Consider the following 26,777-nt stretch of genomic DNA (forward strand, 5'->3'; position numbering starts at 1 on the left):
TCAGCTTTCGCCCCCTGCCCCGCCGGCCCTCATCCACAAAGGGTAAGTTTTAACCAGATACTCTTTGAAGCCCTCGCAGTTGAAAATGTAACCTGGGACGCCTGGGTGGCTCAGTTGGTTGAGCGATTGCCTTCGCCTCAGATCATGATCCTGGAGTCCTGGGATCGAGGTCTGAGTTGAGTCAGGCTCCCTGCTCAGCGGGGAGTCCGCTTCTCCCTCTCTGCCTTACCCTACTTGTGTTCTCTCTCTCCCTCTCCCTGTCTCAAATAAATAAATAAATAAATAAATAAATAAATAAATAAATAAATAAATAAATAAATAAATAAATAAATAAATAAATAAGTAAGTAAATAAATAAATAAAATAAATCAATCAATCAATCTTAGAAAAGAAAATTCTAACCCATCCCTTTGTCCCTAGTAGGGTCGTACTCTGTTCCCTTTCCGTATGTTTCCCGAGCACCGTCAGTAACGCCCCCCAGAGCAGTACTTCCTCTGATTGCTGCTCTGCGTGGTGTGGTTTTAAGTGTATGTCAGGCGTGAGGAAAACTGCCGAAGAATTCAGCTTTAGAAAAAGAACGTGTTTAGTGGTCTCGTCGAAACCACATCAAACTCCGCGTTTTTTGCCACTTAAAACCTTTCTGAAGGCCTGGCTGGCTCTGAGTGAGATCATGCAGTAGAAGCGTTTTTCCTCCGCCCCTGTCCCGTGTCCGCTGTCCTCCTGTCCCAGAGAGTCTTAGCTGGTCACACTGCATCGTCCCTTCAGGCTTTTAGCTCATACATGGTTATGAGCTGATCCTTCCTGAGAGTGTATGTTGAAAAGAGGATGTTTGGAGATGAAGACTGGGGAGAGTTCATCCGTGAGGGTGGTTGTTTCCATGAGTGGTTGACGTCTTTGGACTGGAGACTGTCTACTGGCAAAGGCCCGTATGTGGCAGGGGTGTGTGAGGCGTGGGGAGAGCTTGCCCTTCGCTGAGAATGGAGAGGGCCAGGCAGTGAGGAGTCTCCTTCCCTGAGGGAAGGCATCTTTAACCTTCAGGGGATGCCAGGGAGCAAGAACATGGATCCCTGGCTCGCCACTGTTGTAGAAACCTACTTTGGGAGGAAATTTCTACTGTCAGTGTTATTTATCTTTAAACCCCCCTAGTTGGTACTTTGATTTTTAGTTTAGTACCTTATTTGATTAGGTGAACATAAAGATGTTCTTAGGGTTAGTGTAGTGGAGAGAATCTTGCTGTTTTGAGGGGAGACCAGAGCTTGTTTTTTTAGTGCTATATGTTGATAGTTGTCATATCATGACACAAATAGAAAATGAAAATATTCGTCCCACATGCTGAGGTCAGCAGAGGGGTTGTTTGCGGCCACTGGCGACCCCCAAGGCCCATAGAGCGGTGTTTCCTTGCACCAGTGGGAAGCGGTGGGCACAGCCTGGAGCCTTGCCCCGAAGCCAGGGCTTTGCTGGCCCAGTAGGTGTAGCACAGAGGCCCTGCTTTCCAGCCAGGCGGGGCTCCTGTGTATGATGCGGTATCACACGGAGCTCAAATGCTCCTGTGAGACCAGCTCCCGAGGGCGTGGTCTCGTGCTGGAATTCAGCATGGCCAGCCGGCTGCCTGTCTGCCCTTTCCTCCTGTCTACTGTGTTGGCTATTTACAAGGTAGAAGGGACATTGTCCCGACTGCCTTTCCCAGTGCCCCTCCAGCCAGCGGGGACTGGCCCCCAGTTCTTTAGTTGCATCTGCCTTCAGGGCTGACGCTGGGGTCTCTGCTGCTCTGAGCAGCTGTCTCTTAGGGGGTTCATTGATTTGGTTCCTTCCCCAGATACTAAGTGAGCACCTACTACACGCTAGGGCCCAAGAACACAGTAACTATTGTTATGACGAATAATGCTATAGACTCACACTGTGTCTTGTACTTTCCACAGTATCCCTGTAGTGCATGTCTTTCCTGTCCTGTAGATGGCTGTCACTCACCTGCTTGCCAGACAGCTCAGGACCATAGCAGGTTTTGACTGTCGGGCCAGGCACTGTTATCTCAATTTGCTTCACACCCTGTTTTAGTGATAAAGGCTAGTATAGGTATTGTTCACATTTCTCCTTCTCTTTTTTTTTCTGAGTGGGGGTGGGGTGGAGTGGGGGCTGTGGAGACAGAGGGAGAAGCCTCAGACCTCTGGCTGAGCAGAGAGCCGGGCACGGGGCTCTATCCCGGGACCCTGGGATCGTGACCTGAGCCAAAGGCAGAGGCTTTAACCTACTGAGCCACCCAGGCGCGCCTTGTTCAGGTTTCTTGAACTAAACTCTAAAGAGAGATTTTCTTTTCCGATCTCGCACTTTAGAGCCCTGCTTTGGCTAGTAAATATCCACATCCCTGTGGAGTGGGAGGTGGGTAGGCCTCTGGGTCTGGCACTAGCAGTTTTCTTTCCTTCTTATCTAGTTTGTGCGTTCCTGTGCCCAGGGACTGCCATTTCCACGTCTTACTCTCCTTGAAGTGAGAGTCACAGACAGAATGAGCAGGTTTTCCAAAGAGTGATCCACCTGGCTACAGGAATGTTTTTTCATGGGAAAATGTAGACCTATAAGGCATTATTTAATTTAGATTTCATTATAGGAGAGCTTGCCTTTCTTAAGGTACTTATTAACTTGTTCACTTTTCCCATTTCTTGAGATTGAACTTGAATTCAGTCCTTAAAGGAGCTCCAAAAGAATAGAGTTAACAGGTGTGGGCTGTTGCCGAATGAGGCAGGATATAGATATTAATTCCAAAGGCTTTAATTTATTCATACATTAATAAGTTTCACCATCAGTTGAACGGTTGCCTATTTCTGCTCTTCTGCCTTTTGAATTTTATGGTAGTTCTCTAGCAGCTTAACACAGATCCTGGTAAACTTCAGTTGCAAATAAAGCCAAGTTTACAAAATTGTTAACTGTTGGGAAGTATGTAGATGTTTATTGGAATTAGACATTTTGATTTTATAACTTCTTTGTGAGCTTTGGTGCTAAAAATGTGTGTTAGCCTAGACTTGGGACCACATGTATTCAGTCTGATCAAAGGAGAATATATAGAGAACAGGAATTCGGAAATCTACAGATCTCTAGAAGCAAATAGCTTTTACCCCAAACTGCAGGCTAGGACTGGAGAGTAGCCTTCAGTTCTGCCAGGTTCTGTCAAGACAGGGTAGGTGGGTGGCGGCTGCCCTTTGCAGGACTGTCCACTGGTTTTTTCTGTTTGCTTTGACTGGTTAGGGTTAGCCTGGGGCTGGCTGTGGCCTGAGGGAGCAGAGCCCGACTTCGTGCAGGCAGCCTGGATTCTGCTCCACCTCTGTTGTCAGAGACTGAGGAATGGCATTTCCTCCCTGTTTCTTAAATGTATGGTCCCGCCTGGGCTGAACGTTGCTTACTTGCCATCAGTGATCTTTGACTTTGCCTTGGTTCTTGCCCTGTGAAGATCAAAACCATGTTGAGATGATTTCCTTCATTGTTGATTGGATGGTCAAGAAGAAAAAATGACAAGAAATCTGTCACAGTGGGACACCAGGAGTGGCTTAGTCAAGCAAGCATCTACCTTCAGCTGGGGTCATGATTCCAGGATCCTGGGATCGAGTCCCATATGGGCTCCTTGCTCAGGAGGGAGCCTGCTTCTCCCTCTGCCTGCTGCTCCCCCTGCTTGTGCACGCGCGCGCGCTCGCTCTCTCTCTCTCTCTGACAAATAAATAAATAATAAATAATCTTTAAAGGAAAGAGAGAGCCCTGTCAGAATGCATCAAATGCTCTGAAACACTTGGGTCAGCCAGTTAGGAAGTGCTTTGCCCAGAGGCTCTCCAGGCAAGTATAGTAACGCAGCTGACCAGACCACCTACGCACCTCTTCTTCACCCTGGCAAGACAATTCTAGAAATGGGTTTTTCAGAACAAGTTGGGTAAACTTTGAGACTCACAGAAGTCCTTTGGGAGTTCATTGGCCTCTTAGTGTTTACTTCCCTCTGCACCAAAAGGGTGACAACCTTGGACGGTTGGTGTGAGTAGGAGGACAGTTTCTTCTCTTTCCCATCCTCTAGCTGTTGCCCACTTCAATTTGCTGATGCTAGAAACCTCACGACAGCATTGATTTTCTTGTTTGTCAAATTGGTGGCTCTAAAGGGTGCGCTGCAGGACGGTGGGGAAATCGCATCTACACGTGCTCAAACCCTGGCATGGCTCGTGCAGGCGCTCAGGAAGTCCCGGCCAGCCGTGAGGACAGGGCCGGTTCGTGGAGGCGTGAATGGTGCACATGCCTTCTAGCACACGTGGTTCTAAGGAGAGAAATTTTAAATGAAATCCAGGAAGTAGAAATCCCAACTATATTTTTTTCTGCAAATTTTTGGGTCACTAAGAACAGGGTTTGATTTTATTTAATAAAATATAAATTCTGAGAGAAATAATTATTCCATGAGTTAATTTGGGGTAATGCTTTTTGAAAATAAAAGTTCTTGCTTCATTTCTTCAGAGTTTCAGATAACAACTGAAGGAACCTAGTCAAGAATCAGAAATGCCCATTAAGTTTCCTGAGCTACCGTGTTGCTTTGGTTAAATCATCTGAACTGAAAAGTTGAGCCTGATTACTGGTCTTTGAGAAAAATTTGTATTTGTTTCAGTTACTCAGGTTGGATTTGAAGTTCAGTGGAATTTATTTATTTTTTTAAAGATTTTATTTATTTGTCAGAGTGAGCACAGACAGACAGAGTGGCAGGCAGAGGCAGACGGGGAAGCAGGCTCCCGCCGAGCAAGGAGCCTGATGTGGGACTCGATCCCAGGACGCTGGGATCATGACCTGAGCTGAAGGCAGCGGCTTAACCAGCTGAGCCACCCAGGCATCCCTGAAGTTCAGTGGAATTTAAATTGTTTCCATTTACTCAAGGAAATCAAGTAGGGCAAAAGTGGCACCTGGAATGTGTTCCATTTCAAAACGGTGAAAATGTGGGTGGTGAGGGCCAGGCCTGGAAGCCACCTGCACACATAGACTGCCCGGGAGCAAGATCTTGGTTACACCAGTTTGTCTCTATTTGTGTTTTTATGTGGACGTTCAGCTGAAAGAGGCCAGCGTGGTGAGTGTTGGTTTGTTTGCAACCTAAAATCTTAGAGCTTAAGGAAATAATGTGATTCTTCTTGTTCAAGACCGTCGTCTTACAGACAAAATCAGGGTGCACAGGAGGAGGGAATGGAAGTTGCCCCTCAGCAGTGGTCCCCACGTGGGGTCGGCCGGGAGAGCCGAGCCACGGTTTTTTGATGTGGGGAGCCCTCTTCCCTAGGAGGCGCTCCCTCAGAGGACCCCCTTACTCCCCGTTTCCAAACATCTCACCAAGACACCCAAAAAGTAGAGTGAGCACTAGGCGACGGGTAGGATATTAGAACTTGCAGGAAAAGCCGGGGCAGGCGACCAAAGAAGCCGGTCCCTCCAGAGTGGCAGGTGGGACGGGGTGTTGCCACAGGGCTCCGGCCAGGGGCAGGAGCTGAGGGAGGCATAGAGAGGGGCTCCTCCTGCCTACTCTTGCGTTTAGCTACTGTAGGTTTTATTTCACTAATTTAAAAAAACTTCTTTATGGAACCCTGAGACTTGTCATGTTAGAGGAAGTAGTATAATAGCCCCCCACACACACACATACCTGTCACCTGTTGGAAGTTAAGAACATACGGCCAGTTGCGCCAGTCACTTTTTTTCTAGGCCCTTCTCTTGCCACTACCTCCTTGCCTCCTGGGATTATTTTAGAGTGAATCCCAGAGGTTGTAGCATTCCTTTGTCAACGTGCCTACTGCAGATTTTGAACTAATGGAAACAAAGTTTTAGTCTGATGATGGAACTTGACAGAAAGTAGTTACTCCGAGTGGTTCAGGATTAAACTCCAGGAAGTCCCCTTTGTCAGTGATTCTGGAAGCTGTTGTTTTCCAGATGATTTTCTTAATGTGTTGCTGCCACTGTCGGGGCGCGGGGGCGTGAGGGTGGGGAGTCCGGCTGCGGTGAGGGTGGAGAGGCGCTGCTCTTGGACGATGGTTCAGGAGGGGCAGGCGGAGCTGTCGGGAGCGGCTTCTGGGTCTTCGGCCCTTAGTGTGCAGCCACTGGAGCGAGTTGCTCTGTTCATAATCCCAGTGGAACCTGGAGAATGAGCCTTCGATTTAGAATGAGAAGGAGGGTTTCACAAGAAGTAATGATTCTGGCTTCAGCGGGTCAGAGTGAGCATTTCTGAGGCCCTTCCTTTTGTCCGTGACCGTGTCATGACCGCTCACGTTGCCGTTCTCTGTTTCAGATGGGAATGACTGGTAACACGAGTCCGTTCGGACAGCCCTTCAGTCAGACTGGAGGGCAGCAGATGGGAGCCCCTGGAGTGAACCCCCAGTTATCCAGCAAACAGAGCATGGTCAACAGTTTGCCTCCCTTCCCTACGGACATCAAGAATGCTTCAGTCACCAACGTGCCAAACATGGTAGGTTGCCCTTGGCCCGCAGGCTGGGGTCTCGGTGGGTGCGCTGGCGCGTGGAGCGTGCTGCGCTCACCGTGAAGATCTGCCGCCGGACGCGTGTCGTGGGTGAGGGGAAGAGAGACACTGCCGGGGAGCACTCTGTCGCTGAGCGCTTTCCTTTGCTGAGCCAGCAGTCGAGGCTCAGTCGGTCTTCCCGGCTCCCTCTGTGCAGGGGCGTTCACTCAGTCGCGCGGCTGCAGATGGCTGGACTCTTCTCACTCTTCCTGATAGTGCTCCTGGTAGTGCTGTCGCTGCCCGGAGAACACGAATCGGTGTCGTGTGCCTGGGAGATGAGGGGGTCGTGTCCGTCCGTCCTTTTTTTTTTTTAATTAAAGAATTTATTTACTTATCTGTTAGAGTGGGAGGGAGCAGCAGGCAGAGGGAGAAGCAGGCTCCCCACTGAGCAAGGAGCCCAATGTGGGGCTCAATCCCAGGACCCTGGGATCCTGACCCAAGCCAAAGTTGGCGCTTGACTGACTGAGCCGCCCAGGCGCCCCATATCCGTCTTGATAGTTTCATGTGTGTTTCTTCTTCTGAGATTTCCCACCTGTAAGAGGGGAAGTAGTCTTAGAGCCTCCCAGCCTAACAAGCCAAGATAGGAATGGGAAAATAGCTCCTTTTGACCTGCAAAATGGAATCTTCTAAAATTGTAAACCCTGAGGGGCAAGTGTGTTCTTTTGTCAGACTTCACTATGCACACTTAGGGACTGAGTATCTGGTGTGCCTTTGGTGGTCAGGGAAGGCCGCTGTCTCCTTACCTGGGCTTGCTGGTGGGACCTGCCCTCCCACGCTTGCCATCCACATCGCTGTGCAGTGGCAGCTTCGAAAGGCCCAGAAGAAAGCCAGGGACTATGTTCAGAAAACCATCGTCTTTGGTTTGTCTTTTGATTTTTATTAAAAACTTTTTCTTTATTTTGTCTGTAAAGATACACAGAGAATTCCTATGTGTCTGTCAGTTGGCTTCTCCTGAGGTTAGCATCTTATGTGACCCTGGTGCGGTTGTCACGGCCGAGAGACTGACAGTGTGTACAGTTGTGAGGCTGTTGGCAGTGGGTTGGGGGGTGGGGTGGATTGCTCTTAGGTTTTGGTACAATCAGAAAATGGGGTAAGAGCAGGGTGTCCTGATCAGGTGTTGTCTCCGTTACATCCTTCCTTCTTTTTAAAAAAAAAGGAGAGGGTTCAAGTAGTGAAGTCTGTTCTCAAGCTGTTTAAGGTTTTTACTACTTTATTTCTTCTGATTGTCTCCCCATAACCTGCCTGGATTTGCTGCTGTCCTTGCTGTAACATTCTGTTCGAGCCAGAACCTGAATCAAAGCCTCTGCTCCCTGGGGCAGCTCCTCTGAGCTCTGGGGCAGCAGGCCGGAGCCGCACCCACACTCTTCTGCTCTTCTTCTCCAGTCTCCTTGGGTGGACTCGAGGGCGGGTGATCGTCCCCTCAGCTCGGCCAGATGAGAGCGGGTGCTTCTGTGCAGACTGTCTGTGTTTCGGAGTGTGGGAAACCCCGCCTTATGTTTCCCTCCCTTCTCTCGTTTCAGATGTTCCCCACCCATTTCCACCTCCTCTCTCCTTTACCTGCGGCTCACGGGCAGAGTCCCTTTGCCTTCCGTCCCCCGCCTGTCTCTGCTCCTGGGACCCAATGCCTGGCAGCGCCGTGCATGTCAGGGGCAGGTTCATTCTGGACTGGGGAGAGGCTTCCGTTTCCCTGCACCTGTGCCAGGGCTGGTGGGGACAGCGGGGACAGCCCTTTGGTCTGGGTCAGGGCTTCTTTCTCCCTTGGCACTGTTGACATTTGGGGCTGGATCTTTGTCTGTCGTGAGGGCCATTGCTGTGTAGTGTGGCCCTCACCCAGCAGGAGCTCACGGCGCCCCCGGCCAGAGAACACCTACTCTGGGAGGGCAGTAGCACTGGCGCTCCGCCCTCCGGGCTTGTGGCAGCGAGCGCCCTCCGCCCTCACTTTCTGTTTTCCTCTCCCTTCCAGCTATGCTCTTTCTTTCTCCATTCCTCCCCCCGCAGCCTCGTCGGATCATCGGGGTAAACTGAGGAAGTGTTTGGTCTGTAGAGCTGCACTGTTTGCCTAGGTACCCCTGCCCCACGGGGGCACGCATAGACTTTGACAGAGATGCCCAGAAGGTACCTTTGGAGGGCAGACATTGAATGCTGTCCTCAGACATTTACCTGGAGCACACAGGGCTGACTTTGCCAGCATGTGTGTCTGTGAGGGAGCGTGGCCCAGTCGGCAGCCTTGGTGCTGTCGGGATGGGAGCCAGAGGGGACTGGCAGAGGCATGGGACAGCCAGTGCACGGTTATGCCTGAGTTTTCGTGCCCTCAGCTTACCTTATTTTTGTAACAGCCTCTTAAAAGACATTGCTGTATGTCCCAGTTTACAGATGAGGAAGTTGAGGGCTTGAGGGGTTTTCATTTTTCATTTGTTCAAGGCTATGTAGCTCCTCTTTGCAAAGTCTAAAACTCTTTTTAATAATGCCTGGTATTGGGGCACGTGGGTGGCTCAGTGGGTTAAAGCCTCTGCCTTCGGCTCAGGTCATGATCTCAGGGTCCTGGGATCGAGTTCAGGGAGAGGCTGCTTCCCCCTCTCTCTGCCTGTCAAATAAATAAATAAATCTTCAAAAAAAAAAAAAAATAATGCCTGGTTTCATGTTTTAGCAACCCTGAGCCCATTGGGTGCTAGCCTGTGTTTACAGCGCTTCCTTGAGCATGTGTTACAGTCTTCCTTAAATTTTCTGAATTATATCTGACCCCTTGGAATCTGTGGATTTTGGTTTTTTCCCCCGGAGTGAGGGAGAGAAGGTAGCAAAAACTGAGTGTTTTGGATATGAAGCCTTGACCTTACTTGTGTTTTGTTTTGTTTGTTTTTGGTCATCCTCTGTGGAATAATCTTTTACAACCCAGCTAGAGCTGCGGTACCAAACAGTCAGGTGGGAGCTCTGGTGCCGCACTACCTGATGCCCTGGTCGAGCTCTTCATGGAATGATTTAAGCTACTCACTCATTGCTCATGGGCGCTTGCTTTTCTCCTCTCCTAGATTCTGGAGGATTCCGTCATCCCCAGGTAGGCCGAGAAAGGAAGGGGGTGTGGCCATCCCTTTAATCCACCCCATTTGGTGAACACTGTCTCCTGGCCCATGTGCCCCAGGATACAGGTTTGAGTGAACTCACCCCCTTTCATGAAATTTGGTTGGTGGTGATGGAAAATAAATAATCATAAAATACAAACTGCCCTAGCAGGTCTGAGGAGCAAGCAGTGGCTGAGGTTGGCACAGGGAACTCCTTGGGCCAAACCAAGGAAGGACATTTCAGGGCAGGGTCAAAAGATGCAGAAGCCACAGAGACCGGGGGCACTGGGAGAGCATTGGCTTGGATAGGGACCAGCAGGCAGCCAGCGGGAAGGGCGACTCTCAAGGTTGAGAGTTTCAAGGAGAGCGGTGTACTGGAATGTGGGGGCTGAGCAGGAGCCAGCTCCGGGAGGGCTTTGGGGGGCAGGGGTCACTGCGGTGGTCTTGACTGGAGGATGCACTGGATCACAGAGAGAGGGGGCAGGAGGCCAGACAAGATTTGCCACTGGAACAGAAGTGTGAGGCCACCACATAAGGCGACTTGGTGCTTGGGGGAGCCATGTACAGAGCTGGGGGAGGGACAGACTGGAGAGGGGGGAGAACGAGGTGATCGGTGGGGGGAGGGGGCATTTGTAATTGCACTTCACCTGTGTTCCTTTTGAAATGCTTGTGAGGTGTCCGTATGGGGGGCATCAGGCAAACAGGTGGGCATACAGCCGGGCATCCGCTGTCCCAGTCCACAGGGAATGAGAGCGCCGCAGGGGAGACGGGTGGAGGAGGATCTGGGTAATGGGAACAGGACGGGGAACATGAACAGGAGGAGATGGCGAGTCAGGCGCCAGGGCGGAAGAGTGTCCCCAGAACACGCGGGTCACTCTGCGGGACGCAGAGACCTGTGGACATGCTCTGTTGTCCCCCACAGGGTTCCCAGCTGTCATTATCCTCTGGGATGTGCTGGGGGCTCTGGGGGGGGGGGCTCCAGGCCCCTGGTGCAGGTGGGGTCGTTTTTAGGGCTTATAGATTCTCAGGATAATATTTCAAAGCAAATTGGCACATTTTCCCAAATTTTCAGACGTATGTCATCACAGTTCTATGTTTGGCCATCTTGTCACAGTTTCTTAACTTTCTGCATATTATTTAAGTTTGTTAGAAATCTCATCATGTTATTAGGGTGTTTCGTGATTTTGAGATGCACTCTTTTTTTCAGATTTGTAGTATCTCTGAAATCAGGTTGTGTTTCAGAAATAGTCAAGATTGATTCAGATCTAATAAAATACAGTGTGTGTGCCATGTTACTTGTTCGTAACTGGAATTAATAGGAGTGATTTGACAGTTAAACATATATATATTCACTGTGTAGTTTTCCAGAACAGCTTTCATGGGGTTTTTTAAAGGTTTTTTTAATTATTTAAATTTTAATGACAAAAGAACAGGTGCAGATCTGAGTTGGGGTAGAGGTCGGGTCATCATTCTGTGGACTGGGATGGGGGTCCCTATAGGCCACGTTGAAGGAGGGCTGTGCACAAGGACGCGTGAGGAGGCAGAGGCGGGGGCGTAGTTCCTGGGCGGCGCTCTGAAGAGGAGGCCCTGTCACTCCCGGTGGTACTGTCCAGCTGCCGTTTTCATGTGAACAAGTCCTAGCCTACAAACTTGGGGAGGAGGGGGGACATCAGACATATTTGGGACTGGAGTTGTTGGGTCATCGCTGACCTTCACAACAGGTTCCAGAGTGTTTTTAAAGGAGCGTTGTTAAGATGTGGGACATGTCTTGGGTGTATCTACTCTGAGAAAGTTTGGTGACCAAAGGGGCTCCCTCCTCAGGTTCCCCGTGGACTGTCCTGTGGGACTCCCAGATGTAGTCTGCTATGGGGCTCTTTCTTACAGGAAGCTCTTGGGAGGGGGGAGGTGGTGATTCTTCTGGTTTGGTTTGGGGCTTTTGTTCTTTTGAGAAAAACCAAGAACTGTGTTACGGAGATATCCCATTCTTAAAGTTGTGACTTGGGAAATCAGGGTGCTGCTTATTTAAAATCGCTCACGAGTGTGTGTTAGGGTTCACATTGGTCCCCATGTCACAGGAGTTTGAAGTGCAGCCTTTAGGCGAGGCCCCCAGATAGTGGCTGATCCGGTCTGTCCTGGGAGGAGAACACGGCGGGCGGTGCGCAGGGGAGGGCTGCGGGCTCCCGATCCCTGCCCGCGGGCTAGCCGCACAGGGCTGACGAGCCATCAGCGGCCCTTGCGGGGCCCTCTCTGCATCTTTGGGTTTCTCTGTGTCTCAGGGTGTGCCGCGGACCTCAAGTCCATGACTGGCTCCTGGCCCCATCCAGTCTTCCTGGGCGGAGTCCCTTGGAGGAGGCGGGAGTCTCTGCATCCGCGGTCACTCTTCTGTCCTTCCTCGCACAGCCGCTCCGCTCCTTCTAGGGCTGTTCGGGAGGATCACCCCGCGGCTGGCTTTATCTCTCTCTTAACCACACTCCGCAGTTTTAAACAAGCTGCCCTGGCGACGCGGACGTGGAATAATGTTTTCAGGCGCCTCTGACTGCTGCGGTGCTGGCAGCCCGCTGTCCCGCCGTCCCGACGGTGTCTGTGTCCGCCCCGAAGTCCTCCCGCGACTCTTGTTTGCCTTATTCTCCTGATTTTCTGTCTTCTGTATCCGGTTTCTGATCCCCGAGGGGTAAGACTTGAAATGACCGAGCAGGGTGAAGCCTCGTGAATCCAGGGCTTTTTTGCAGAGACGCTCCCCTTCCCCCAGCCCCGTGCACTGGCTCCTCACGCTGCACGGCGGGAGCTCACCGGCCCTGACCGGCGGATCGGTCCCTCTGCCCCGGCACTCAGGGCGGCCTCTTGTCCTCGTGGGGAAGCAAACGGCAGGGGACTGGTCACTCCGGCTCTGACCGCTCCACAGGCGGGAATGGGGCCTCGGTACATGAACTGGGAAGCCTGGGCGAGCGCTCGGAAGCAAGTGTTGTCATTAGTGACCGCAGTGTTTGTGGATTTTCAAGAGCTTACGTCTGCTTCTTTCGTCTGTTCCTCCACCTGTGTCTTGAAGATCCCCAGAATGCGGGTGCTGGGGCCTTTGAAGAGTGACTTAGTCTAGAATTCTCTTCAGTAGCTGTGTAAATCCCTGCTCCTGCTTAAACTTTTGTTTTGGCAATAAATATCAGCCAGGAGATAGCCTAAGCCCAAAGTAGGATACTTTGCAATACCGGGAAACTATGAATTGAGAAAAGTGAACAATGTCCCTTGATGTCAGGTATAAGCTCAGGCATCGCAAGTGCTCAGTCAGGGTCATTGACTTTCTGTCCAGGGTCTGATTCGTGCAGCCCTTTCCTCAGCGCCCCCCACCTCCACCCCAGGGAGCAGCTCACATGACCTAGAGAGTCACGCTGCTCTCGCGCTTCCTGCCAAGCGGAGAGCCCACAGGAAGGTCGAAGGCTGGCCCGCGTCCCCACTGAATGTTGGTGTCACGACTGGCACCTGCCTGTCAGCCGCAAGTGCAGCCAATTTCTGAGGAGTGAGATGACTCTTGGAAGAACTCTGTAGAGAGCGTGCTCAGTCTGGATGGGGACGGTCCTACCTCGCACAGTGGTCAGCACCGTCCATCACTGCATCCGAAGTACCGCAGCCCGTGTCCCCTTCCCTTTCGTGGCCGCCTGCATCAGCCCTGAGGCTCATGTCACCAGACACCAGCTTGTCATGTGAGGAACGTGCCCAGTTACCAGATACTTACTGTGATGAGTATTCCTGAAGAATGTGGTCACATGTATGATAGAGTCAAGAAGGATATTTTGTAAACTCGTTGGTAGATTGGTGATTCTCTTGGTCTGGTCATTTGGTGAAGGGCCTGGCGTTGAGACCCTTGGTCTGGCTGGCGCGTCACCTTGGCCATGGGAGTAGATCCAGCATGTCCTACTTCTTAGTGTTTATTGGCACAGAAGCAGGTACCGCTCGCCCTCCTTGGCAGACTGACTCCAGTGGGGAAGGAGTGGACTTGAGGCCTGAGGCTGCGGAGAGAATGGGTGAGTGTCCAGTTGTTAGTCCCGCGCCTTTGCTGCCCGCCCCCCCAATCTATCATGTTTCCTTCCTTGGTGTAACCATTTAGAACCATTCTGTTCTAAAATCACTTCTTATGTGGAAGATTATTTAAGAATCATTCTTGTCCAGCTTGCTCATTTTAAGTTATTGTCTTAGGAGATTTTAAGTCTTAAGTTGTAAGGTAATCTTATTTCTTAAAACCAGTAAGAACCAAGCAAAAAGGAGAGAACACAAGAAACATTATTCAGTCTATCTAAATAGCTGTGTTCTTTTCCTTACCGGCTGATCTTTATCATCTCAAAGGTAATTATTGCCTCTTCCTAGTTTGATAGCTGTGTGCACTTAATGAGCATTTTCTGTTATTTTATGACACCAGAGCTTTGCGCACCCAGCTGTTCTAGGGTCCTTCTGGGGGAATCAGAACAAGCACATATTGCAGAGCAATTCTGTGTCCCACCTGGTGTTTGCTTTGCTGTCATTTCTGAGTTTGATTGGAGGTTGGGGAGAAGTCAGGTTTCCAGGGGGGCCATGGGAAGGAGGCCAGAGGAGCATGGGCCGAACTGATTGGAGATGGGGAAGGTTTGGGCCAGGTTACTCTGAAGCGCTGTCTCCAGGAGTCCCAGCCTCGAGTAGACGCAAGGTGGTAGTTGCGTAGGGAGAGGAAGCACGTCCACCTCCTCACCCCCTGCCTCCAGCCAGCCCTCCCCCGGCCTGTCCCTGTTCTACCCTGATACGTACTGTTTGCACTAGGCTTTGCAGACATGGCCTTTTCTTGGATGCTTAATGTAAAACGACTTTTTTCTAGGAAGAATGCCAGGATAGATTTTATTACATGCGCTCTTTATGCACATCTGTGATTATATCCTTAGGATAGAATACAGGGCATACACAGAGATGGGTTTGGTGCAGCTTAACTCAGACCTGTGTGACAGTAACAATTCTAAGAAAAGTACATCTTAGATTCCTTTAAATATTAAGGAATATCAGAATATTAAAAGTTTGCTTTTCCCGGTCGTTTGATGGGTGGGGTCTGAACAATGATTAGGTTGTGGTGACAAGCGGTACATGAAAGAGCACGTGGCCAAATCCAGCAAAGACTGGAGAGGGGCAGGCAGGCTGTGACCCTGCAGCTGCTGGCCGGGTGAGCTCTGTGTCCCCTGCCGGCCCTCAAGTCTTTGAGTGCTCACGTGCAGGGCAGACTCATGACTGAGCCGTGGCGACTCCTGCACCATGCTGACCCCTCCTTCCGTGGTTAGGAATTGCATGTGAGCTCATTTGAGTTCCCAAAATGGATGTTACGTATATTTTAAGACTTTTTTTTTTTTTAAAGATTCCATTTATTTATTTGGCAGAGAGATCACAAGTAGGCAGAAAGAGGGGGAAGCAGGTTCCCTGCCGAGCAGAGAACTCGTTGTGGGGCTCCATCCCAGAACCCTGAGATCATGTACCTGGGCCAAAGGCAGACGCTTAATGTACTGAGCCACCCAGGCGCCCCAATTTTAAAGCTTTTGGTGGGTACTGTGATAACTGCCTTCGACAGAAGCTGTGTACCTTGTCTCCAGTTTTACACAGTGCTTCTGTGGCTGGGGTGATCACTCTGTCCTTTGATAGGAGATTCATGGTGTTTCATTATGCTAATTTGCATTTCTTTCTTTATTGATGAGAATTAAAGTACTTAGATTTGGAGACTTTTTTTTTTTTTAAGATTTTCTTTATTTTAGAGTGAGCAAGGGCTCGAACAGGAGGAGGGGCCGAGGGGGAGACTCTCCAGCAGGCTGCACGTGGAGCCTGACACACGGTTCCATCCCCGGACCCTGAGATCATGATCAAGAGTTGAACGCTTAACCGACAGAGCCACCCAGCCGCCTCTAGAGACATGGTTTCTTTCTTGAGTGGCTTAGTTCCTGTCTTCTTCCAGTTTCTGTTAGACTCTCTTAGAACACTTTCCAAAGGCATTGTGGTTAGCCCTCTGTCAAGGCAGGCTGCCGAGAGCCGAAGGGTGCGCTAGGCCACCCTCCACGCCAGCTCCGCCAGTCAGGCCCTGTGAGTGTGAGGCACCCTTCTGGGCCCCAGTTACTTCTCTTGTACCTCGGGATTGGCCCCAGGTGAGTTCCTCCCCTGGCGATGGGGTATTAAATGAGCTGCTGCTTGTTGAGCACTGAACACAGCCTGTACGAAGAACTTGAGAAATGCAGACTGGCTGAGCGGGGGAGAAGGGATTACACCCGCATGATTACTGTGTTTCAGAAAACTTTTCCTAGTGTGTTGACGGCTTTTGCATTTGTTCCGGTTGTGGTTATGGAGAAAATGTAACTTCTTCTGTCCCGTGGCCTCTGGCACTTTCCCTTTGTAGACAGGTCTACACTGTATCAGACTCACCTACGTGCCTTTTTTCTTTGCGGTGTTTTGTTTTCTTTTCACTGTGAAAATACATACGTACGTGTTCATTTTGGAAAACCAGGGGGAAAGTAGAACACTTAAAACAATAAAGCTCCCCCTACAGAATGTTAACAGATAGAAATGCTTCTGGCTCTGCATCAGCTCTGTGAATCCTAGTCTGGGAAGCGGGAATGGGGAATTGGTTCGGAGGGATTTTACTGGGGATTAGTTCGGAACCACTGCTTGGCGGTGTGGTTTGTTTTGGTTTTTGATGAGGGCCTAAATTTACCACCTTTGCATTACAGAATGTGTGGCTTATTCCCTTCTGGGATCTTTACAGTTTTAATTTGCACATTAATTCTTAAGTATTTTCTCTTGATTCCTCTGGTTTCTTTTTTCTCCAAAGTAGAATGTTTTCTCATTCTAAAAATGGTAGACGCTTATTGTAAAACATTGAAACAATATGTGCTTACAAGCAGGATCTTCCCTGCGGGGGGGGGGAGCCACGAGGTCCTTGTAACAAGGTTGTCTGAAGAACCAGGTACAGATGTATAAAGTTAATAAGGAAAAATTGAATGATTTCATGGTATTTTTTAACTTCCTTTTTTAGCTTAATATATTACATAGACTGCTTTTTGTGAAAGCATAAAGGTCTACATGGTTATTATTGTTACCCTCATGTTAAAATTGTTTCATTGTATCTCACAGTTCTGAGGGGGTCAGGGATTTGGGCCGTGCTTGGCTGGAACATTTTTTTCCACATGGCTTTTTGACTAGGGTCACTTGAGGTCTGCCTTTCTTTTTTATGGTTGCATATTGTTTCACTATGTCTGCAGCCAGTAATTAGCCCACTTTCTGTAGGATTTTTAGTCTGGTTTTTAGTAATTTAATCAAGGTGTGATGTCTGTCTTTGCACAGAGTGTTGAGCTCGCTAGCCCATTTTCTTAGCTCCCTAATAATTGTTATAAGAAGTGGAACTACCAGATCCAAAAAATGCACGTTTTACTCTTTGATACATGTTGCTTTCCAGAGTTACACTAAATTGCATTATCACCAAAGCACCGGAGAATTGTCTACATCCTCATCAGTACCAGTTATTGTATTATTTTGGTCAGATTGATGGAAAATGCTTTTTTTTTTTTTTTTTTTAATTTTTTTGTGTGCGGTTAGTGAGATAGAGCTTTTAAAAAATTTTTTTTTACTAAGATAAAACTCACATCATACAATTCCCACCTTTAAAGTGCGTAATTCAGTGTTCAACCATTACCACTATCAGTTTTAAAGATTTGTTTATTTATTTTAGAAAAAGGGAGTTGAGTGGGAGAGACAGGGAGAGAGACTCCTCAAGCTGACTCCCCGCTGAGCGCAGAGCCCGATGAGGGGCTTGATCCGAGGGCCCTGAGATAGTGACCTGAGCAGAAACCAGGAGTCAGTCTCTTAACCAGCTGAGCCACTCAGGTGCCCCTCGCCACGGTCACTTTTAGAACAGTTGTATTACCTTGAAAAGAAACCCCGTACCGTTTGCAGTTACTCCCGGTTTTCCTGGAACTCCCAGCCAGAAGCAACCACTAATGGATTTTCTACCCCTGTGAAATGACTTATTCTGGACAGTTAGAGAAGCAGAATTATACAGTGTGTGCTCTTTTGTGATACCTGTTTTAACTGAGGGCGGTGTTTTCAGAGTTCCTCACGCAGCATGTGTCAGTGTTTCCTTTTCGTGCTTGAATTATCCCTTGTGGATATATCACGGCCAGTTCTCCATTCCTGCCTCAGTGGGCATCTGAGTTGTTTCCGCGTTTTGGCTCCTATGTTAATGTTGCTGCAGACATCCGAGTGACCAGTTTTCACTCCTTTCAAGTAGATACGTCGGTGGGGAATTGCTGGGTCTTGTGGTGACTCTCGGTTTAACCTTTCGAGGAGCCGCCAGACTCTTGTCCGAAGTGGCTGCTCCATTTAACATTGGCTTTGCACATGCTCGTCAGCACATGCTGGGCCGGCGCTGCTCACCGTGGCCGTCCTGGGCGCGTGAAGTGGTGTCTCGTTGTAGTTCGGAGTTGTGCTTCCCTGGTGGTTCCTGGGGCTGAGCAGCTTTTCTTGTATTTATTGACCGTTTGTGTGTGTTCTTTGGGGAAATACTCAGATAGTTTGCCCGTTTTTTAATTAAGTTATTTGTCTTTTTACTGTTGAGTTGTAAGAGTTCTTTGTATGTTTTAGATGCAAGTGCCTGTCACATCTGTGATTTGGCAAATAGATTCCCCGTTCTTTAGGTTGTCTCTCACTTTCTCAGTGGTGTCCTTTGAAGGAAACAGTTTGTAATTTTAATGAGGTCCAGCTTCTCTTTGCTGTTACCGCTCTTTGTGCTTTTGGTGACTTACTGAAGAACTCATTGCTTGGTCCAAGGTCATGCACATTTACTCCGTGATTTTTCTGAGATCGCCACATTTACAGTGCCCCCGGTGGGTCCTGGGTTCGTTCTGAGTTACTGTGTGGGTACAGCGTGAGCGAGGGGTCCACGTTCATGCTTCCGACGGGGAGTGTCCGTTCCTGCCCTCTTTGCCACTGGTGGTCAGGAAGACTTCCTCCTCCGGAGCTGTGGAACGTGTTTGTCATATCCTTGTATTTCCTTTGTTGAGGTGCCTGCACATTTCCCCACACACATACTGCAGTGTCGTAGTGGTGCTTTTTGCTTTCTGTTGTCGTTTTTTCCCTCTTAGGAGCTCTTTGTATGATAATAAATGCCATAGTCTTCCTGGAGAACAGACATTTCAGGAACTTAAAAAATGGTCCTATCAGGGCACCTGGGTGGCTCAGTTAGTTAAGTATCTGCCTTCAGCATAGATCATCGTCTCAGGGTCCTGGGATGGAGCCCTAGCCCAGCAGGGAGCCTGCTTTTCCCTCTGCCCCTCCCCCCACTCATGCTTGCACTCTGGCACACACGTGCACTCTCTCCCTCTGAAATAAATAAAATCCTTTTTAAAAATGGTCCTGTTAGGGCGCCCAGGTGGCTCAGTCGTTAAGTGTCTGCCTTCGGCTCAGGTCATGATCCCAGGGGTCCTGGGATGGAGCCCCACATCAGGCCACCTGCTCAGCGGGGAGCAGTTCCACTCCCTCTGCTTGTGTTCTCTCTCTTGCTGTGTGTCTGTCTGTCTCTCTCTGTCAAATAAATAAATCTAAAAAAAATTTTTTTTGGCCCTGTCGTTTGACTATTTTACTTCTCAAAACAGCCATTTTTTCTTCGGGTTTTTTGCTTTTTAAAATTTTCCTCATTTTGTTAGGTTTTCTTACCTTCATTCTAAAAATAGTTTTTATTTTTTTAGTACTTTAATCAGCTTTAATCTATGTTTGTTCACTTTAATTCATCTGGAATTTATATTTAAGGTGACCTCGGAGTCACATATTGCTGCTCCCACCACCCCCCGACTTGAGATACTTACGATGCACTGATTTCCTATACACGTGCGTCTTTCTCCAGACTTACCGATAAATCTATAGCTTATAGTTTTGGTATCTGACAAAATAGGTTCCCCCATTATTTTTACTGTTCTTTTGGAATTTTCTTGGCTGTTGAGTAAAATGAATACATTTCTTCTAGGCAGATTTAAAACATGGCAGGGATTGTTTTGTTTAAAGGAGGTTCTTGTCTGAGCATTTTCCCCCCGTTCTCCGCCCACCCGGGCAGCGAGCATGAGCAGGGACGTTGGTAGCATCTGAAGGCTGTTTCTGGTGGCGTTCAGGACGCGCAGTCCTCGCAGCTCTCCTGTCTCCTCAGATCGTCAGTCTGAGGGTGGAGGCACTTGACTGCCTCGTATTTGTCAGCACCTTGCTAAGTGGACTGGCCCCGTTCAAGTCTCCAGAGTCATTGGGAGGGCCAGACACAGGCACCTGAGGTGTGTCTTCTGTTCCATTTTGCCCGAGACACATGTCTACGATGTGTAGAGCTCACTGAGCATCTGCTGATGAACGTGGGCCTTAGACTTCCCGGCTGTGCTCTTTTGACGTGTTGAGCTTTCAAAATACGGTAAGCATAGCTGAAAAAACACTATTAAGAACATCCCAAATGAGAATCAGTGTGTTCATTTTTAGTAACCTAAAGGCAGTCTATTTATAATTCAGTTGTTAAGTTTAGGCATTTCACCCGACTTTAATACAATTTATATTTTTGTATGTAGCATTTCTGTATTTTAAGAACTAGGACAACTGGCATGGTCTCTTCAACAAGTCAGCATCATGAGAAAATAAAGGGGGAGGGAAGCAATAGATGAACCTTAAAAACAACCATCACATGTGGGGTGTGGGCCTTAATTGGGTCCTGTTTCTGCAGACCAACTCTAAAAGACACTTTTGGGACAACTAGAGAAGTCGCATATGGACTAAGTATTAATGAATATTAAGAAATTGTTGGTCACTTTGTTAGGTGTGATAATGGGAAGCTTTCTTGTCTGCTTTTCTGTATATTTGATATTTTTGCAAATGCAGCAGAGAGAAGCCTGAGCCAGGGTTCTCCTCCATTTCTCCATTCCTATTGATTTCTGATTGGACTTTCTATCTGTGGGAATTGCCCGATTGAGAAGGACACTTTGAATGTCGGGGTGAATGCTGCTGGAGGCGTAGTCAGAGGCTGCTTGTGAAAGCTGTAGTTCAAGTTGTGAGGGAAGGGGCAGGGAGTAGAGTTCCACGTTCTGCAGCGGGAGATTGGGTAAATGAATGAATAGCCATATGCTTGTTACAGATCACGCTGTCGTATTGTATGAAACAACTTAATGTTATGGGACAGAGCCTGGAGTAAATACCAAGTCGCGTGTGTCTGTGAGTGAGTGAGAGAGAGAAGACTGTTGGTTATGGTTTGTACCTAGGCGTGGACGCAGAAGACAAGACCGCGAGAAGACAATCCTGTCCGCACTTTCAGAGTGGACTTCCGGATGTTGGGATTTCGAGTGTTCATCGGGAAACTTCATAGTTCTGTTGCTTCTCAGATTTTCTGCCGTGTGCATGTGTGTTTTTACGCCGGGGAAAAATTAGCGTGAGGAAAGAGCGTTCTCTCACGCGAGGATTCGGTGCTTCTCTGGCCGGCGTGCTGCTCTGCCTCGCAGCTGCGACTTCGCTTTTGCGCCGGACCCCGGTTAGGCTTCCAGGAGTTGTGGTCCTTGCGGCTTTTCTACGTACTTACTTATAAAACTCTTCAACATTTTAAAAATGAGTTTGCGTTCATTAAGAAATGTTTGTGTGTTTTTTCCCTCCTAATGGTGGGGAGATGGCTTTGAGGCTTCACGTGAAAAGTCCGAGAGGTGACGGACTCCGGGGGCGGGCAGGGGTGCTGGGAGCCGGGAGCTGTGGGGTCGGGGCGGAGAGGAGGGTAGAAAGCCCGGCGCCGGGGACTGTCTTGTTGCCCAGTAGCAACGTCGCAGTCCCCTCACTCCCTGAGTTTCTTTGGTGAGTTTTCTGGAGGACGTTGGCCGCCTGTACAGAGGAAGCCGACTCCACAGGTCCCTTTCCCGTTCTCTGCGGTCGGGAGGTGTGGTCGGCCTTGCTTGGTAGTTTGAAAGGATGAAAGCAATTAAACACTTTTTCTGAACCTTAGCAGATCATCAGGTACTTTTTTGAAAAAACTTGTCAGATACCCGAGTTGAAGTTGTAATAGAAAGCAAAGCGTTTCCCGAGCATGAGCAGCTGTGCAGAAGGGTCTTTCCGGCTGTGTGTCCCGTTACCCTCTGAGGAGAGGTCACTGCGAAGCAAGCAGTGTCCTGGCCACAAGGTAGTGAGACCGGCTCTGTGCGGGGCTGCGGTTTTTCTGATGTGCTGGGGGTTTGCAGTGGCTTGTCACCGGCCAGGCCTCCACAGTCTTTCTCATCAGGTTGAACCGTAGGAAATTGCCAGCGTGTGGCCGTGTGTGCCTCACGGAAACGAGTTCTGTCTGGTTCAAGGTCAGACAGCCCACGGCCCTTCCTGCACTTGTGTGTATCGTAGAAGAAGCTGGGTTTGGTTATGATAGTTCAAGAATAAGCGTCATTTTCTTGCGCCGAGATCCTCACGCACAAGTGAATTTTAATCAGCTTTCTGAGTTGGTTTATTTCTGTGCTTCTGGGTCTTCCTTAAAATTGCTGGTGAATTAAAGAGAACCACACCAGCTGCCTTCTCTCTGTGGCCAGTACGACCCATCAGCTCTCACGTTAGCTTGAGAAATAATGAATGTGCATTAGACCTCTGAAAGCTTATTAAAATGTTTTCATTTGTTTTATTTTAGTCTCAGATGCAGACTTCAGTGGGAATTGTCCCCACACAGGCGATTGCGGCGGGCCCCACTGCGGACCCTGAGAAGCGCAAGCTCATACAGCAGCAGCTGGTTCTCCTGCTTCACGCCCACAAGTGTCAGAGACGAGAGCAAGCGAATGGAGAGGTCCGGGCCTGCTCTCTCCCACACTGTCGAACCATGAAAAATGTTTTGAATCACATGACACATTGTCAGGCTGGGAAAGCCTGTCAAGGTAAGTGCCGTTTTCTGAAATCCTGGTGGCGTAGCTTAGGATGAAATGTGTCTTCAGTATTCTCCGGGCGCTCTCCTGTTAGTAAGGTTCCTGCAGCCTCCGCCTGCACACACCAGCCAGGCACAGGCCCTGGCTTTCTCGCCTGCTCAGGAAAACGGTGCTTTGGTTTCCCAGTATTCTGTGAGCTTCTGCTGGATGAGGCTGGGCCCTGCCTTTGTTCTCTTCCTCCTTCCTCTGTCACAGAAGACATTTGTCACTTGTCGAGCACTGTCTTTCATAAATGTCTAGAGCCTGGTTTTCTTTCGGGGAGGATGGCCCAGGCGCGTGCGCGCGCCCCTCCCCAAACCTAGCTCATCTGTCTTGCAGCCGTTTCCCGTGTTCCGACTGCCGGGCCCCTGCCTTGCTCCTCTGCCCTTTCCTCTTGAGGCCGATCAGGATACCAGTGACGTTGTCCCGGGCCACGGTCCGTGGCACGGGGAGCCGTGTTCACCGTATCATCCCTGAAACCTCCTTCCTTCTCCTTGAGAAGGGGGTGAATCAGGCGCGTCTTGTGCTCCCTTTCTCCCGTCTTTCTCGCGGACACCTCAGGTCTACAGAAGAGAGCGTTTCTTGCTAACAGCTGTACTTCCTTTCATCTTCGTCCTCCTCCTCTCTCTTCTTACTTGTGCTCCTGGACCTTCGGGAGACTCTCTCCCTGACCTTCCTCTCTCTCTTTTTGTGACCTTTGTGAGTCCCCAGCGTAGCCGTGATCCCGATGGAAAAGCGGAAGAGGGTCATGCTAGACCTTTAGAAAGGAATCACAGCGCCTCGGTGCGGAGTGAAAGTGAAGACTCAGAGTAACTGCTAGGCTCAGTCACCCTCTAGCGTACTTAAGAAAAGTGCCCGGCGTCCCCTTTAGAATCTCCCCGACTTCTCCTTTGCTTCTCTGTATGTATTTCTTGAACTTTAGTGTTGAGCTGGTTTCATCCTTGAACATAATGTAGAATTTTTATTTTCCGTAGTGACATGACATAATTTGTCCTCTCATTCCAGTTGTTCAGTATTTCAAGTCAGATAGTTTTTGTTCTGTTTTGTTTTTGTTTTGTGGGCCGAACCTTAATCACCATCATCCATGACATTGCCTCTGTGGGAAATTTGTGTTCAGAATTCTCACCAGTCGACTTACAAACGTTTTGGAAAATACCCTGTTTGTAAGTTGAGGACTGCCTGTACTGTGTTATGGTTACACGTGTTACCATTTTCTTATGGAATCTGGCATTATAATTTAGGTGTAATTGAAAGTGTGACGATCTGGATAGAAAAATAACATCTCGTTGTTTTTCTGGTCATAGTTGCCCATTGTGCATCTTCACGACAAATCATCTCTCATTGGAAGAACTGCACACGACATGACTGTCCTGTTTGCCTCCCTTTGAAAAATGCCAGTGACAAGCGAAACCAACAAAGTAAGTGAGCATTGGGGGTAGAGAAGCTCGGAGGTGAGAACAGCTACTTGGAAAGAGAGTGCGGGAGAGGAGGTAGGAAGCAGGGCAGAAGTGACGAGCACAAAGCCTAGCGGCGAGCGGACACACGAGGCGGAGCTGCCCCGCGACACCGGGGGAAGCAGAGCTTAGCAGGAGACGGATTCTCGGTGTGCACAGGGCCACTTGGGGATCCCCTCCCCACCCCTGCACTCACACCACAGTTGGCTGCAGTGGGGCAGCACAAGGAGGACGGTCCTTGTGACCGCAGAGTGGATGTGACGAGCTTCCTCTGTCTCGACAGACACTCAGTATCTGAGGGTTTGAATGTCCCGTCACGATAATGGCAGTGACTTCTGAGGGGAGGGGGAAAGAAAGGGGACACTTACTTTGGAATTGAAGTGCCTTATCCTGCAGTAAGTTCAGAGAGGGCTGCGCAGTGGAAGAGCCAGGCAGGCAGGGTCAGCATGACATGCCACCTGTAGACGCGTGGGAGGTTCGCCCTCCGTGCAGAGGCAGTTCCCAGACCTGTTTCTGTGACTAACAATTTATTCGGCACAGATCGAGAGTCTCTGCCCCAGGACTGGCCGCATCCTGACCATCCCCATCGTTCCGTTGTCTTTCGAGCCATCGCGTAGCCCTTAGCTGGTCGGCGGAGCTGAGGCCCCTGCTCGGGAGGCCCGGGTGTGGCTCCCCGGGGGGGGGGGGGGGTCCCTGCCCTCTGTGGGCCTCAGAGCAGCGAAGGCATGCACATCTCTTCCAGTTTTCGGTCCTCTCCTGTCACTTCAGAGGTTAAACTGTGGTCTTTGGGTATGTCTCTCAGTTTGGACAGCTAGGACATGCCCTCCGGTGTCCTGTCGCCCCTCGGGCTGGAGCTGCTCCCTGCGGCCTCCAGCCCCACACAGTCTTGCTCATCTTCCTCCATCTCGTCTGTTCAGTCTCGTGCGTGGTTGCGTGTTCATCGCTCTCATCCTTCTTCACCAGCTGCCTGGACAGCCTGTGCGGCTCGCTCTCTGGTGGTTTCCTTGGGGTCCCGGACACAGTGGGTAGCATGCTGTTCCTCAGGGTGCCGTGGGTGCTGCTCTGGTGACGCTGGGGGCATCCCTCCCGAGTGGGTGGCCGCTTGTGGGCCTGTCGTCTTCCCTCCCTGCAGAAGGACTCACGCTAAGCCTCCTTTAAAAAGGCACTTCCCTAAATCAGTTAAATTTTTCTTGAGCCACAATTGGAATTAATACTCAGTTTTCCAGGCCCTCTCTTACATGAAGTCGCGTTCGGGAATGTAGGTCTCTCAGAACTGTGTATTTAGTAGTTCTGTTGATAAAGCCTGTGTTTCTTCATAGTGTAAAACTTTTTTTAAACTAGTATATTGTGGTGGTTACATTTTCTTGTGTTTTAGGACACGTTTCAGTAACTGGCTTTTTAAGTGCCAGAACATTCACTCCATGAATAACACGTTAGGATTTCGCTCCGAACCTCTCGTTTGGGGGTGTGGCTTTTCTGGGACCTTTTGTATTTAAGTGTTGCCATGACAGTGTTAAACTTTTGTGATTTCGCTTTTTAAGAAACAGTATGTGGTTTTTGTTTTAAAAAAGAGAAGAAATACATGTGGGTTTGTTGTGTGTGTGTGTGTGTGTGTGTGTGTGTGTGTGTGTGTTTTCAACATCCTTGTAGCTGCTGCGTGTTGTGACAGTTGAGCCGGTGCGTGCTCTGAAGTGGTAAGCCACAGTGTTTCCACCAGTCATAATGTAAGGTGTCACCAGACTGATTTTATAATGTAGTCACCGGGAATACTTCGATTAACTTTATACGAGGTTTTGGTAACTTTTTTGTAAAAGAAGTGAAAGCGCTTACGTAAGTAATGGTTAAATGCCCCTCAAACGGGGTTTCGGGCCGAGTGTACTCTTCTGGCTCTCTCTAGCACTGTGGTTTTGGGAGGGCAGAGGTTGATGTGGTGAGTGAGAAAGTTCTAGCAGCGTGCTTCCTCCTCACCTGAAGCCGACTGTGCTGGTGGTGTGTGCGCACTGGGAGGTTAGGCAGCAGGGAGGAAGCGTGGCTGCAGCCCTCCCGACAGCTTCAGGTCAAGGGCCAGAGTCAGAACACACACAGTGCGGTGATGGGACAGTCGTGCCGTAGGAAGGAGGGGAGGACCCGTGTTCCCTGAGGCGGGCTTGATGGAGCCCACTTCCCATACGGTAACGATGGAAGGACATTCCAGCCAGCGCAGACAGTGTGCACGACCAGCACGGACTCAGAAGTTTCTGGGCAGGAGAGGGGATCCGAGGAGAGAGGGAGTGTTTGTGGCCAGAGGTTGGGGCCTCTGAGGGCTGCCGGGAGACCTGCCGTGCCTGCCAAGGCTCTGCTTTGCCGGCAGGCTCCCTGCAGATGCTCCCCCGCTGCACTGCCTCACTCGCTCCGTGGTTCTCTGCCGACAGGACCTGCCTGCAGTATCTGATCCACACCATTGGTTACCTCCTGGCCTATGTTGAGATTTTGTTTGATTTTTCTTTGAGTTGTTTTCTTGAGATTGGTTGTCACCGATCTTGAGCTCTCCCTCCCTTATAGAGATAATCGGATTTTATTGAATAGTTAGGAGTTTTCAAGGTATACACCTAAAGTCAGTTCTGACATCTGACTTCCAGTAAATTCCAGTGCACAGGGCTGTGTGGACACAGGACCGAATTCCCTATGTGAATTCCTTTTGCCTCATCAGTGGGGTTCTTGCCCCTCAAAGTGTCGCCCTCAAACCAGGCTGCACAGGCAAAAATGGAGAAACTCCAGCCCCATCTCAGACCTCCTCTCTCAGAATCTGCATTTGAACAAGGTCCTAGGTGATCGGTATGCACAGTCAGAGCTGAGATGCGCAGCCCTG

The 26,777-nt window shown here is 49.5% G+C and overlaps 1 protein-coding gene across 3 annotated transcripts in view; it reads left to right on the plus strand.

Moving 5' to 3' along the window:
* LOC123934102 (CREB binding protein) overlaps positions 1-26,777 on the plus strand; it is a 124,603-nt gene that overhangs the window by 50,057 nt on the left and 47,769 nt on the right. For all 3 annotated transcript variants that reach the window (XM_045994053.1, XM_045994051.1, XM_045994054.1), the window contains exons 3-5: positions 6,272-6,448; positions 22,208-22,448; positions 23,780-23,893. In XM_045994053.1, coding sequence (XP_045850009.1) covers positions 6,272-6,448; positions 22,208-22,448; positions 23,780-23,893 — 532 coding nt within the window. The remainder of the gene's footprint in view (positions 1-6,271; positions 6,449-22,207; positions 22,449-23,779; positions 23,894-26,777) is intronic.

This window comes from Meles meles, chromosome 21, assembly GCF_922984935.1.
Source record: "Meles meles chromosome 21, mMelMel3.1 paternal haplotype, whole genome shotgun sequence".
NCBI classification, from domain to species: Eukaryota; Metazoa; Chordata; class Mammalia; order Carnivora; family Mustelidae; genus Meles; species Meles meles.